Source organism: Chaetodon auriga, chromosome 5 (assembly GCF_051107435.1).
Source record: "Chaetodon auriga isolate fChaAug3 chromosome 5, fChaAug3.hap1, whole genome shotgun sequence".
Classification (NCBI taxonomy): domain Eukaryota; kingdom Metazoa; phylum Chordata; class Actinopteri; order Chaetodontiformes; family Chaetodontidae; genus Chaetodon; species Chaetodon auriga.
The window spans coordinates 5,837,510-5,852,979 of NC_135078.1; the positions used below are offsets into that span (position 1 = coordinate 5,837,510).

The following is a 15,470-nucleotide window of genomic DNA, read 5'->3' on the forward strand; positions in this document are numbered from 1 at the left end:
AACAGACCAGTGCCTCACGATGACATGATAAAGTCTTATTCCCTAGGCATAATCAATAAAGTCAGCCTATACCTGATTATTCTGCAACATCTGCATGACAACTGTACAGGCCAATTTGCTAAAGAGGTGTGAGGGCATTAGGTCACCTCCCTGCCCCCCACTGTGTTCCTTCGGGGGGGTATCGCTGTCAGATGCCTCACAGGACTGGCGTGCATCATCTGTTAACACATCTTAAAAAGGCCTCAAGAAGAACAAGGTGCTGTAGCAAGAATAACATGGCACTGCCACGCTGGACATCAAGCTGCTTTTACAATGCACACTTGATCTTTTTGGCACAAGAGCCACTAACATTAGCTGTCAACAGCAGATTAAGATTCTGTGGAAGGGAGGGTGGGTTTCCTGAAACATCCACCAAGATCTTTGTTGGGAACAACATGAGGTGCTGAATCCATCGTGGATGTGGGCAGAAGTGTGAGACACAGAACAGGAACTCAAATTAGTTCTGTTGACTTACACATAGATCATTAATAAAGGCATAGAATTAACTCACATTTGAGGCTTCCATATTGTAAACCACATCTGTATTGTTATATAGAACACAATGTAAAGGCAACATATTTTATACTACTCTAGTTAAAGAAACAAAACATAATGCTCTTGTACGTTTTTCATTCTAGCATTACTCTGACAACAGGTTTCCACTGCATGTCTGTTATCATAGTTGCATTTTAGATTACATTTAATAAAACACGAGACAAAATTAATATAAATTTAATAGAAATGCAAAGACAACTAAATATTTACCTATATATGTCTGACATGTCAAAAGTTATCTTGAAATAAAGATCTATAGTAGAAAAATAGTGTATGTTGTGATAAATCAGAAACAAGCTGTGTAAAATGACTGTTTCTATCCACTATCCAAAGCAATGGGCGCCCCAGTGAATTCCAAAATTGGCATGACACTCTGTCCAAGGTCATGGTAGTCGTCCAGAAATAGTTGACCGCGGCCACATCCCAAGTGCACCACTTTGTTTGCTGTTATCTCCAGACACTTTGATTGAGCATGTAGCCTTAAAGATGTGGCAAAATGGAGTCCCCGGTGTGCTGCAGCACCTCTCCATACATGTGTTCATGAAGTTTTGGATTCTCAAAGGTTCTTAAACCGTGTTGTCACAGAGAAGACACAGGTATGGGTCTTACACAAGATAAACTATTAAGTGCAACTCGATGGCAGTTTGTAATGGATGAGATGGAGGGAAAGATGAAGCCCAGTGAACATGAAACAAACCTTGTTTCTGTTATCTGAATGGACTACAGTGTCCAGTAACAGCATACATACAACAAGCAGGAATGTACAGAATATTAAGTTGACCTCTGTGCAGTGAGTGTACTGTAGGAGACCTGCAGCTGACCCTGCCTAGATGCGTCCTCACAGCACCAGCCTATCCTCTCCTCCCTCCTGGATGACCTGACCAATAGATGCCTGGCTCTGAGCTCTTAAGAAGCACTGCCTCTTGCACTCCATCAGCTGCTCCAGGTCACGCCACATCTTCATCTGCTCCATGTTGGCACCGTGGCTCTCCCTCAACATCTTCTGCTTCTCACGTAACTTCTGGAGTCCACAAAGGAAAAGAGTGATTAGCAAGATCACATTTAAAAAGGCACTAGTCTGTACATTATGAGTGTGGTCACTGTTTAAAACCCGAATGATTGTATTAAGAGGCCAAATTACATACAGACCCTGTCTGTTCTTCACAGAATAAAGGAATAGTTCCAAGTATTGACCCATGTCATCTGCTGGGTCAGCTGATGGACACACTTGTCTCACCTTGCCAAGTAACTCCTGTTCTGAAATGTTCTTCATGTACACTTCCCTGCGAAAGAAGCAGAAGGTTTTAATCAAACGCGAGCCTTTTGCAATTTCACACGTTGATCTCTCTCTGTGTTTTCAAATAAAAGTGTGGTGTCTCAGCATATCGTCAAGTCACAAGGTGGTAACGAGTTTCTGACAACCCTCAGTGCCACATGAAAGAGTAAAGTGACAGCAGCTAAACTGACTGTGTTGTAATAAGAGCTTCCTGAGGTAAAAGGCCTATTTATCTTGCGAGCAGCTGGCTGGCCTGGCTCAGCATGCTCACCTGATGGCTTTCTTCCTCTCTTGCGGATCAGAGGACACATAGGCCTTCATCTCTTCAGTCGCTCGCTGTATTTGCATCTCAACGATCTGTAGAGGACAGAGAGATTGAGTTTATTGTCACAGAAGGTGTCTGGGGGCAGGTCACATGCAAAATGCTGCAACATTTTATCCACTCCTGCTGCATCCCTGTGGGTAACCAGTGACTGGTCAGAGTATCACTTCTAATTTGACCATACTTGGCTTGTAAAACAGTGATAATCGCGGGTGATATACAAACTGTGGCTACTGGCTGGACTGTTTCTTCCTCTGCTTTAAGATACCATCTTTTTAAAATACTTGCCTCTGACATGGAGTTGATGTAATGATATCGGTTTTCTTCCTGTGAAGTCTCCTCTCTCAATGCTTTCACCTCCTGTGGATGACGAACAAGCAAATATGTTTCATGTCAAAGGCATAAGATATTACACAAGAATACACAGGGTGAACACGAGTGACAATCACAGTCTATAACAGTTACTATACCTGCTCCAATTTAGATCTGTTGCTCTCCAAACCCGCAGTGCAGCTTTCATACTGCGTCTTCTTTTCCTCATACTCCTGGCTTAGTTCCTGGTAAGAATCCAAACAGTCATACACCGGAACAGAGTGACAAATGATTGAAAATACTGTGAGAACTCAGACAAATACATAGAATGCACCATTTTCAACCCTCTTGTCATACTCTGGTTCACATCAACATAACATCACAACTGGCATTTGAGCAGTTTAACTTACAGCAGGCTCTTACAAAGTCTATTTATGTCTTCCTGTTGCAGCTCTTCATTAGCAGACATTACCCAGTAAGATGGAAGAGCGATTCTGGGAACATGTGTAGGAAAATTTAATCCTCTGCTTTAGCTCAGCGATGTGGGGGGGCTTTCCCTTTGTGCACTTTATTTATGGCTTATGTAAATTATTCTTAATGGGTCCTGTCCATGATAACACACAGACACAATACAAGTTAACTGTTCGCTTTGTAGCCACACAGTAAAGATTTCACCAAGTGCTTCAAAATTTAGGACAGAGTTGTAGTTTATCATGTTTTCCTTCTGAAAATTCCTGTTTTTGCTTCAGCAAACATCTTTTTGAGTGTGTTATATAATTTTGGATTATGAATGAATTCCCCTTTATATCAAATTAGTGACTCAGACTGTTGAGTTGAACAGCTCAAAATCTGTATCAAATCCTTGCCTCAATTCTTTTATTCCTGAGTAGTGTGCGAAAGGGCAACAACAAAGATTTGTTATGGCTTTTGAAGACACAGTTTCTTTACAAACACAGACTGATCTGGCGTGAGGATACTCTGAAGTGGAGGTGTTATAATGTGGGTGATTCTCACCTGACACCGCTGTCTCAGTGACCTCAGCTCTTTTATAATTGGTGCCAGAGCTGACTTCTTCTCCACTATCATAGAGTTTAATTTCTTCACCTGTAAAATCAAGCCAGTAGCACACACTGCATCAAAACTGAAAAAGAAATCCACAACATGAATCTTACAATAACCATAACGGAAATTGAGAGGAAATAAAATTTTATGCTGAAATTTGCAGCTCAGTACACATTTAAAGTCTTCAGAGAAAACGGCCGGTAATGTGACTGTGACTAATGATTTACTGAGATGATGAAGTTAGGCAGCATTACAAACCAGACAAATCTGATCAACATTTCTCAGCAGACTAACAATAGTCCCAGTAAAGGTTATTTGGCAGTATTCAGTAACAGTTTGGTACGTACTCATTAAAACATAATAGATTCCAGTTTTATGGCTTTGCAGTGCCTTTCCAAGTTCAAGAGTAAAGGTCTACTTTGAGGTTGGAACCAAGGATGTTTGACTCCACCATTAGGAGTCGTCTGCAGTTTGCCAAACCGTACAAGCTGCCAAAGTGATCAGCAAACTCGCTACAGCCTGGAACAAGGCCTAATCAGCCGCAATTGCTTTCCTCTGGGCCTTGACACAAACGGATGACAGGGTGAGGTGAGGTGAGGTTAAAGCTGTGAGCTATGTTGGTACAACCCCCACAGGTGTTTTCACTTTGGCTAATCAGACTTATGCTAAAACTCTAGTTGGATGGGGTTGTGTTGGGAACTGCATGTGGTCACCAAACAACATGTGCTAATAAGCCTTTTTCACTGCAGATATTTTCTCTTGTCATAGCAGCACAAGGACAGGTTTTGTTAATAACTGTAGTGATGGCTCTGTTGCATTCAAGTGTCACATCAACATGTTTGTGGGAAAGGCCCACAAGAATGATAATGGTGTAAGTTGTCGTGCCCTAACAGAGAGAGGGAGATACTACTCAAACACAGACTGTGCAGGCCCATGCAGTTCTGAGGGGGAGGTCAGTGTAACTAGCCTAACTAAGTGAAAGCATCCGTGTAGAGGCTTTAAGACATTCTGTGGTCACGGGGGGTAAGATAAGAGCAATGACACAGTCCATCTTTGCTACATAATTAATACTGCCTAATAAAAGTCACAATTACCATTTCATCAGGCTTTGACTGCCCATTCAATGTTAGTATTTGTCCCTTTTTAAAAAAATAAAGCTCTCCTCAAAAGCACAAAATCTGCAATGTCATCAAGAGATTTTCTGGTGGTGCAGTGATGTGAAAAAATGAAGGTGAGGGCGGATTTTACCAAATGTCCCCTTGGTAAAATTACCATTTCAGACATGTCATCCAGTGTGCGGCCCTTCTTCTCGTCCAGCTCGCTCTTGATGGCCGAAACCCTCTCCAGCTCCTCCTGAGTGTTACTGTAGCCAGAGATGCCCTTCTCGGCTTCCATAATTTGCTTGAAAAATACAGCAGAGACAAACAGTAATCATTCATGAATGAACAAATTCAGTCACATATACTAAAAACTTGTATTAGTGCAAGGGAGTCATCCCAAATGTCTCCATCAATATCAGTCAGTGTGCTAATGTTCCACGTGAAGCTAAGAATAACTGCTGAAGCTACGACATGAAAACCGATGCAAAACACAAAGATTTTTTGTGCCTTGCAACATACTGTAGGTATCATTTCAGCTGCAGTAACCCACTTGTCACATCAGTCATTTGACTGTCTCTGTCCAATACGAAAACGCTAGAAAGCATCCAGCTGAAAAATCAGGCTCACACGTGGAGAGGAGCGACACACTGCCAGCGAGACATGTGATCAGAAAGAAAACTTTCACTGCGTTAACAAATCCTCGTGTGGGATGCAGACAGAGGAGGAGCAGCAGATGCAGCCATCAGAAATAGCAGCTCTGCCTGCGTCAGACAGCCGATCAACAAGCCAGGTGCTGGAACCGCACAGCAGTGTGAAGCCATTTCCAGGAAGCTTCTATCACTTCACTGTTAACACACACTGTGTGAATGGGGAGATCAAGTGAAAACAGCACATATGGAGTGACAGCAGGAGTGCGAGGAGGGGGGCAGTTGGAGGATTTATATAGAATATGTAACATTTTAAAGAGATGATTACTCACACTACCTTTTAACCTTTTAGGACTACTACCAAAGTGCTTTTTGTGAGTTTGTACTGTAGGATCCTAAAGGACTTGAAAAGACTTTACAGAAAAGCAACAAGTAGATCCTATTCCTCCCTCTGTTTGCCTGTAAATATCTGTTTGGTCTGCGTGTCTTACATGAAAGGTGAAAACAGGAGTTAGAATAAGACTTACCAGTTTCTGTTGGACAGTTTCATGTCTCTGCTTCAGAATTTCCTCTGTCCGTTGGAGGACTCCGTATTCGGCTTTCAGCTCAGCAATTTCCTGACGTTTCTTCTTGTATACTGTTCCCTTGCTGCGCAATTTCACCACCAAACGTTTCAGCTTAGAGGAACAAAGAAACAGAATTCAACATTAAATTCAAACTTAAAGAACACTTGATAGTGTATTAGTTGAATGCTAAACAATGCTTTCAGGTGGACTTTTGTGGTTTCATTGCTAAACTGACATTTAGAAGGTCTTTAAACCTGCATTATCTGATTTTGAGGGCAGCAGAAACAAGCTTTAAATATGACACTGATGTACCTCCTCAGTTTGTGTGGCAAACTTGTTTGCAAACTTGTCTTTATTTTACCCATTCAGCAGTTACGGAGCAACATTAGCTTTCATTTGGAGTTGGGTATCTGGCTACCTGACAAATGTCAGTCCAATATCCACTCTTTGGCTCTGGTTTGGTCTCTACCACCTCCTGAGAGTCATATCTGGCTGTTTCCTGTAACTGTTTACATGCTTCACTACATTCACTGGCTAGTCACTAACTTTGTCTGTCTGACAGCTGGTGCTGGGCAGGTGGTGTGCAGTGGGTTTTTCGGTAGCTTGTTTCAGTAAAGATAGCTGCCTGCTGAATCTGGATGCAACACTAAAGGGACAATGACACTGAACTAAAATGGCAACGTTGCAGGAAGTAAAACCAAAACTAGCTGAAATATGCTAAAACACTTTGTAGAGTTGAAGTGAACTGCAGTCTGGTGATAAATATCTGTAACTTTGTCAGCGACCTCTGTCACATACATGCAATCCATTGTTAATATACAAAACATCAATTATAGCAGCCGTAAAAGCAAAAATGTGCAGAAATTTTAACATTTGTTGTTGGTTCAAAAGCCCAACGCTGATATGCCTGATACAAGGAAGAAAATGTAAATGCTTCTCTGGGAAATACAGTGAACGTGCATACAGTTTACGGTGTCCAGCACAGCTGAGACACTATGAAAGGCCACAGGAGAAGACAATGGGTAGAGCCACGGGAGGGAAGGGATTAGCAGACAGCAGTGACTGGGGACCACGCCATGATCTGAAACAGTCACTCCATCCTTTCAGGCTCACAGTCAGCTATGCACAGCAAACAGCTTCATCTGGCAGAGTCACTGCTTTGAGTGGCTGTTCAGTCACTCGCCCACCCTGACTGTCTGTCGGGACACAATGAAACTCCTCCACGATGAAGAGCAGCTATAAATGAACATGGACACGGGAGAACAGCTCCAGAAATCACAGAATGTGCTTCATGTCCTTTGGGCCTCCGTGAAGCTTGATGTGTGTGAGTGAGTGAGTGAGTGAGTGAGTGAGTGAGGGGTGGGTGGCTGGCTGGGTGGGTGGGTGTCAGCGTACATTTATTCTTTGTGTATTTTGGGACATCAAGGGCAGACATGGCTGAGAGAGGAATTAGCACAGCAGAATAATACTGCATAGTGTTCCCAGCAGCGTGTCCCCAAAACAACTGTTAGCAAAGTGGCCAACAGCACAGTCATAACACCACTTGTGTCAGACATACTGTACATTCACAGCAACACGCACTAGCATACAGACAAGTCAACAGAAACAACGGGCAGCAGATATTCCAAATAACTACGTGAAGAACATACAGCACGGCAGCATACAGAGTATCCCTTTAAAACTAAAACATAGACAATTAAGCCAATCTCCACGATATTTCAAGAAAAGTGAGCAAGTTAGTCAGATCAGCGATGGTGTCCTGACTGCAGTAAGACTAAATTTAACCAGTGTGATGGGGCTGCTTGATAGAAGTGGCTTCATGTTATTGGCCAACCAGTGACAGGCAGATGTAGTCATCCCTCTCATAGAGACCCTGCAGTTGGTGGGTGGCATGTGATGACACATAACCGGCAGAATGGAAAATACCTCTGATAAAGTGATCATCTCCACCGTGGCTGATGGCCCAAAACTACGGGGGAGTCTGATAAGCTGTGTTCGACAAAACATTTTCCATTAACTTCATTCATGTATAGTCTCAAGGGCCCTCTTTGTCTCGACAAACAGCTCCCTCGCATCATTTCAGTCAGACTTAAAGGTATGTCAGTCAGCCTCAAATTAACTGTAGTACATTAGAATAATTGATGTTGAATATTGACTATTTTCAGCACTTTTTTTAACATCTCGTATCATTTCTTTTGGTCATAAAGAAGATTTTGCTATTTCTCCTCCACTGCATTGCTCAGATGATTGCTTTCTCCTCCCTTCCTGAAAAGAATAAACATGTTAGAGTCATTTTTCCACTGATACTTCACCCCCTCCCTTATTTGCCAGGATCAGCGAAAGCATTAGCTTAGTTTCTGCAACAAAAACATCAGTCTCTTTCAATTCTGTGTGATGTAAAAACCAGGAAAATGTCTCTCCATATTCTGTGTGCACTGGTCTTGCTTGTTTTAAGTAATTATCCTAATGATTACCCCACACAGGCAGGTTAGAGATCAGGGTCAGCGTCACACAACCTCCCTGGAACGGAGTGGCCACACACCGTCCACGGGGACTGACGGCAGCCCCACAGGACAAACAGGAAAGCAGGGAGAGAGGGGTCGAAGTTTCAGACATGCTGCGACTTTTCTGCCTCAGCAGAGAGCCCAGCTTTCACCTCACGGATATCAGTGTGCGTCAAACACCAGGCTATAAAAATTCTGTTCCACACAGCGCATACGGTCACAGCAAAAGCCCCATTAATCAGCGTCCCTTTGCTAATACAGAGCTGTTTATAGTCATAGTCTTTAACTGTCAGTGTAACGTGCGCATAGGCAAAAGAAGAAGTGATTGCTCAAGGTTTTCTGACTTAAGTGCGATGATATTAAATGTTTTTCTCTCTGTCAATAGTCTACTGGTCAACGTGACAGCTCAGAGTACACCGTGCCATGTATCTGAAAGGGGGAGTACATCCTCGTCATAGGATATAAATAAAGACAAAGGTTTTATGCCCCCCTGTCTGTTTAATGTGTCCAGCTGACTTGAATTAGGGTCTTGATTACACTAAAGATTAGGGAAAAGGCCAACTTTCAGGCAGTTTGTCCTGTACAGTTCCTTGTTCTGGATATTCTCTGGTGTTCTATTTATGGCTCTGCATGGGAATGTGGGGGAGAGTAAGGAAAAGGGATAAGTAACATTAGACAGTGAGGCCGTCCGTGTTTGGATAAGAACAGAAATAGCCTCTTGTGTTTTCTGCGGTTTGCAAATCTACCAGCGCACACTTAGATAAAGATGGACTTTCTGTGAGCGATGTTAGCAGTTACCTCGAACATAAAGAGGAGAATCATGCAGAAAATGTTTATTTCCTTGGCGACTGGCACGTGAAATTCTTGTCAGAAACAGAGCAAGACATTTTGTGTGTCCGGCTAATAAGATCGACACAGCTTTTTTAGAAATTCAGAGACGGCTGATATTTAAAGACTGAACTACTTTGGGACTGTAAGAAGTACTCCCAACAGTGTACCTCATCACCCCGGACGACCTCTTCCCCATTTGAGGCTTGTGCCTGGCTAGTCCTCTGCCTCAGCTCCCTCTCCACTGCGGCCAGTTCCTCTCTTGCTTCCTGAAGCTCCTCTGCCTTTGACTCCTTCCTTCGAATGATGATGGAGGCCTGCAAGAGTCACGTTATGTTGAATATACAACCATGACAAAGGAGCTTCCGCTGGGTGATTATTAACCTATGGGAGAGTGAATGCAATTGAGCAATGGGGATATCATTAGGGAAAGAAATGGGCGAGAAATATGAGCTAGTGAAAAAGTTTTGAATCAGTAAACACTAAATGTGTTTTCCTAATTGCTATTTCACTTGTTGATGTTTGAGCTTCACTGCGCAGCATTTGAAACTAGAGGGCTGTTAGCACATGCATCCACTGAAGAGGGGAAGTTTCTCTGTGACCACCTTTAATCTCAGTTTAACACCTGGAACTTGTGTGAAAGCCAGCTGTGGCTCTATATGCAACTTACACAAGAGTGACGTGAAAACTTGAAGCCTCTACTGCATGTACACTGAGAGGAGACTTTTCAGTGTAACAGGAAACATGCAGAAATATACATGATGTACATAGAGCGGATGTGACTTTTGAAAACTTGACTGGATAACTGAACTTGAACTATGGTGGAAAACCCACATCAGACACCTATTAGTGTTCCAAGCAGAGTATTTTTGTATGTACTGTATGAAAGCATATATAGAAATGACATTTAAATTTCCACTCTAGCAAAGAGATGAACATCAATGTACTAAAGGTTACCTTTGGACTTGTTGACTTCTAGTAGCGCTATGGATTGTTTTGTTTATCTCGTGCATGTGCACGAGGACGTACACAGGTGATGTAATATACAGTCCTGCCAATGGTTTCACACTATTCCACTGATCAATGAGGTGGCTTTAACACTCCAACATATAATGCCGCAATGTGCAAACAAAGGTGGGGAAGAAGAAGACTGCTAGCACGTAAATATAGATGGAAACAAGGCTGGACTTAAAACACTAAAAAAAACAGCTTTGTAAATGTTTTATGAGGAAGGAAATGCAGTCAAGATTTGTTAGACTTCAAGGATACGCACAGCAGATGTTGGTTATTAACATTGAATGTAAATAGAACTCTGGTTTCTTTACAAGAAAACTTCAAAGGGCACCTTTAACATCACATTCAGCTCCCACAGGGTCCAGTTCACGAAATAGACAAAAAGACAAAAGACTTGACAGAAAGTCAATGAAGTGAACACCTGTTGACGGTAAAGCGTCAGTTTGTCATCCATGGGGTCATTTCTCATCATCCTCTTCTCAATCAGCTGGTTTGTCTGCGAATCAACTTCCTTAATCTGTGAACGTGACAATTACAGAACACATCAGAATTTAGCACGGAGGCACGGAGGTATCCAGACTTAACTCCTCATCCTGGTCCTGACCTTGTCCTCTAGCTCTTGGACATCGGCCTGGCCCATGGCAGGCTCTGACGCTATTTTCTGCAGGTACTGCACTGTATGCCTCATACCCTCCAGCTCTTTGGGGAGTTTCTCAGAGACCATGTAGGAGTTGATCTTGATCTCCTCTTCAAGCCTCTTCATTAAGCCTGAAAGAGACAGAGCTTTTAATTAAGCACTTTGAGCTGTATGTGTTTGAAACCCTGTCAGTCTTTCCACAGCTCTGATTGCTTAAGAAGAGCTGAATATCACTCATACCGTACATACAAAGCCGCCACGCATGTGAAAAAACACACTACTGATATCTTGTGTAAAAGGCACTGATACTGAAGTCGTCTTTCAAAATGTAGTTATTACTCACACTAAAACAACAGTATCACAAAGTAATTCTTTGAACACACACACAAGTGACTTGAATTGTGCAGCTGCACCCTTGTCCGCCTTGCATAGGTAATTTTTGAAACTGCAAATGTGTAAATCTCTCCTCTGGCTGAAGAGCCCAATACCGGATGAGAACAAAAGGAGACAATTTCAACAACAGATAAGCTCCATCATAGCACTTCAAAGATCAGTGTAATTAGAGGGGCTCAAAAGATGAAAGCCTATTAGCTGAGAGACCCCCCTAATGCTCTGCTGTGTCCTTGAACTACCCATCCAGCTGTGCCCTGCAGAAGCAACAGCAGGACATGGGTACTCACTCTCTGGATTGGCATCTGCTGCTGCTTGTCGCAAATCCTTCAACTGCTGCTGCAATCTCTGCAGTCTCTGCTCTGCCTGGAACAGCTGAACACACAAAAATGATTACTAATACAGGTGATGTGGGTGGATCAATATTCAGTACCCATCTGATAATGAGTCTGTTCATTAGGAGTGCGACTAACGACTACTCTCATTAGTGGTTAATCTTCTGATTATTTTCTTGATTAATGCATTGAATGTTCGGTCTATAAGTGTTAGAAAATTGTGAACAATGCACATCATGTTTCTCCAGCATTCAAGATTGTACTGAAATTGCTTGTTTTGTTCCTTTTAGAGAAGACTTAGAAAACCAGCAAATTCGAGAAGCTGGAAGCAGTCCTGTTTTTTGGGTCATATTGGCTTTAAAAAAATGATTTGTGTGATTATCAAAACTGTTGCCAATTTCTCTTCTTTCAGCTCTATTCAACACGTCTCGATAAAAGTATTTGACAGCTGTCTGTTCACACAAGCTGGTTCTTCCCAGGCAACTTCAGGATTCTTGAAAATTTGTTGTTGAAAATGGTTTTTTTATTCATTTTTTCATGTAATTATTTGAAATGTCTCCATTGTTGATGACTAAGTCAAATAGGGCTGTAACTTTGGAACAAATTATTTCCCTTATTGATTAATCTGCCAACTATCGCACTGACAATGACCAATCAATTCATCATTAGTCTATTAACTGACAGAAAATGAGTGAAAAAATGCCCATCACCACTTCTAAGAAACCAAGGTGATGTCCTCAAATGTCAGGTTTTGTCTGACCAACAGTCTAAAACTCAGAGATTATCAGTTTACAACAATATAGAACAAAGAAAAGCAAAAACAAACCCTCTCATTTGAGGCTGAAAGTAGAGAATCTGTCATTTTTTCACTAATTTGCACTTGAAAATCCATTGAAATTATTAACCAGTTATCAAAATAGTTGACGAGTGTTTCAGCCCAAATATCAAACAAAAAATATCAAACACAGAAAATTTTATAGTCTGAGGTGCTGGAAAGACTTTGGTCATAATGGTTAACAAATCAGATGAAAGAAAAAAGAAAAAAATTAACTACAACACTTGACTGCAACATGTTCCTTTTTCTTTTCAGTCCTCTAAAGCACAGCAAACAGCATAATGTTTAACTGGTCTATAATGTCTTAGGAAAGCAACTGTGACTGTGAATGTGAAGCATTTACTTGGTTCCTCTGTTCTTGCTTCTGTTGAGTCAGTGACTCCTCTCTCTCCTTCTCCACTCGCAGCTGTCTGGCCTGTTCCAGCATCCGTTGATGGTTGGACACTGACTCCACCTAGTGGATCCACAAGTTAATATAACACCGATGTCTGATTACAGGCTTCTATGTGCTCAGCAGAAATAACCAAGCACCTCTCACAGAGTCAGGTTGCACATTTGGAGCAGGCCTGCAAGTAAGGCCCATTAAATCAACACCTCAGTACTTCACAGGCTTGTTAAGACAGCCTTGCAGCCTGTCAGATCCCTGTCAGGTCTATTAGAGGAGCTGATAATATATGTCTGGGGACATGTTTTCATTCCTCAGTTCATTCCTCCTAAAGCTTTCCAAGCATTAGAAGAGCGAAGGGGCCTCTTGGATCAGTCTAACTTACCCTCTTCTTCAGCCTCTCCACACGTTTGATTAGTTGGTCTTTCTCCTCCTCCATTGCACTAATGTCCTGTTAGTGAAGGAAAGAGGGTTCACTTTAGTGCTTTATATCAACTAATCATCAGAAGGTGAATTATTGTATCAGTCACATAGTGAAAAACCAATTCATGTCCATATATTGAGCAAAACTTAGCATCAATAACTTCAAACAAACTGATTGTATAGAGTCACTAAGTGTTTCCTACCCTTCTGATTTCTGCTGTGGAGAAGCCTGAAGCCCTCAGCTGCTCACACTCCTTGTGATAGGTTTTAAAACCTTCCACCAGCTCTTCATACTGTAAACACACAACAGTAGTACATAGCCTCTTTTGTCTTTTAGGTTATTTGCAATTTCAGACACTAGCAAATTACTTATGTATGTGTACTATATCAATAACCTGGTGAGAGGTGTCATTGATAACATCATCCTGCAGAAACTCCGCAGGCACCTCCAGTTTGACTAGAAAGCGAGCCAAATAAGCCCTTTTCTTCAGTTCAGGGACCCTCTGAAGCAGCCAGTGGAGGATAGGATGGACCACAGGTTTGCTGCCAGTCACCAAACCTTGTCGAAAGCTGCTCCTGCATGAGAGAAGGAGAGCATATGATGAAAATATGACTATACGCTCAAAAAAGCTTCACCATATGAGGTGCAGATATTTAAAATGAAAGTATTACTTACACATCAGAGAGGCTGCCAGAAGGTTTGTATTTCAGCATTCCCAGCAGAGCACACATTCTCTTTATGGTTTGTTCAGGCATCTCCTCACGGATATCTATAGCTTGCTAAAGACAAGAGCAGAAGTAAATAACGTAGCCTTGCTCAGATTGATTCATAAATGCCATACACTGGCTGAAATTCGACCACATTTTACACTGCTTGCGCTGACACGAAGCTAGCGTCCCACCTTTGGGTCGATTTCAGCCAGAACATCGTTCAGAATCTGCAGCAGCTGCATCGGCTCCAGGGAGTCAAACGTGATGAGGTTGAAGTTCTTCTTAAATGGGTCTTTGTTAAGTTGTTCAACGATGAATTTCAGTTGTTCACTCATCGTGAACAATATGAAGCTTGCTTGCTGTGAGTTAAAGAGTCCTCTTCTTTGCTGGATTAGCCAGCTAATGTTTAGCTAACTAATTTAGCTCTCTGTCGTCAACTAACGTGCAAGCCAGCACGCAAAGAAACCTTTAAAAAACGACCTACCCGACTTGCTGGTGACGGTGGAAATCAAATCATTCACAAACTATATGCACAAGTTTCCAAAAGATTTGTTAGTTCGCTTTGTGAATTCTTCAACTTGCTAGCTGGCGGTCAGAAAAGCAGCGGTTGTTGTCAACAGCCCCATGGAAACCATGAAGGCGTCGTGGGTTGGTTGCTAACCGGAAGTAGCTTCGACTTAATGCTTGAGAGAGTTTTGTTGCGCTACATGTGCGCAATTTGCTTTTCGACAAACAGATGAGCACAAAATTGATGAAAACTCAGGCACATGTGCTTCGTGACTAAAAACAACAGTGACTAAAATAATCATACATGATTTAATTCAATCTTGATGTAACTCATATTATTTTTAGGCATTTAAAAATGATTTTTATTGAATCCGAAAATCTCAAGAAATCAATCAGATTCAATACATACCAGCCAATACAAAAGTGCTCGGTTGATGATGGCTAAACGCCCAAAATGTAGCTGTCCAGGGCACACAGACTTATCTTTCAGGACATTTACTTATCTTCTCTTCACTTTTAATGCTAGGTTTTTAAAAAGACCAATGGCACAAACATGTTTGCCTATGAACTTCAACGTTAACGCGTCTAGATAGCGCCTAAATCTCGCAGTGGTGCATTCAAGTGCGCACAAAACCGTGTAAAGACACCAGTTACAATTTCTAGAGGTGTTGTATATGAACGCATCCCTCTGTCAGTCTGAACTTTTGAACCATAAGATGGCGACATTTTCAGGTTGGCTCCAGGTTGTAACACAACGAACTTCGGCAGGATTAACAAGAGTGCTCAAAGAAAAACTGAGAGGTGTATTGCACATAGTGTGTGTTGTATTAAGCGAGCGAAGTTACGAAGCTCTGGTTGGATGGGGGCGGAATAGTGAGCCATCTGCTTTCTTTAAGAGAGGGATCAAAAATCAAAGCTGAGCTTGAACAACCAGCAGACGGAGAGCTGTTTTGAAAGTCGGGGCTTCGTGTTTCGTTTTTCTTCTTCCACCTGAACTGAAGCAGTCTCAAGACAACAGCTTC

General features: G+C 42.0%; 1 protein-coding gene across 1 annotated transcript; it reads right to left on the reverse strand.

Moving 5' to 3' along the window:
- Window positions 1–566: 566 nt before the first annotated feature.
- ift81 (intraflagellar transport 81 homolog) lies at window positions 567–14,592 on the reverse strand. The gene is made up of 18 exons (XM_076731941.1): window positions 14,133–14,592; window positions 13,907–14,010; window positions 13,626–13,806; window positions 13,434–13,523; window positions 13,193–13,258; window positions 12,766–12,876; window positions 11,543–11,627; window positions 10,830–10,993; window positions 10,647–10,742; window positions 9,382–9,528; window positions 5,841–5,990; window positions 4,839–4,967; window positions 3,519–3,608; window positions 2,663–2,749; window positions 2,481–2,552; window positions 2,142–2,227; window positions 1,832–1,877; window positions 567–1,615 (listed from the first exon to the last, which is right to left on the reverse strand). Exons 1-18 carry the CDS (start codon window positions 14,274–14,276, stop codon window positions 1,433–1,435), a joined length of 2,031 nt encoding a protein of 676 aa, XP_076588056.1. The 5' UTR covers window positions 14,277–14,592; the 3' UTR covers window positions 567–1,432.
- Between the last annotated feature and the right edge of the window lie 878 nt (window positions 14,593–15,470).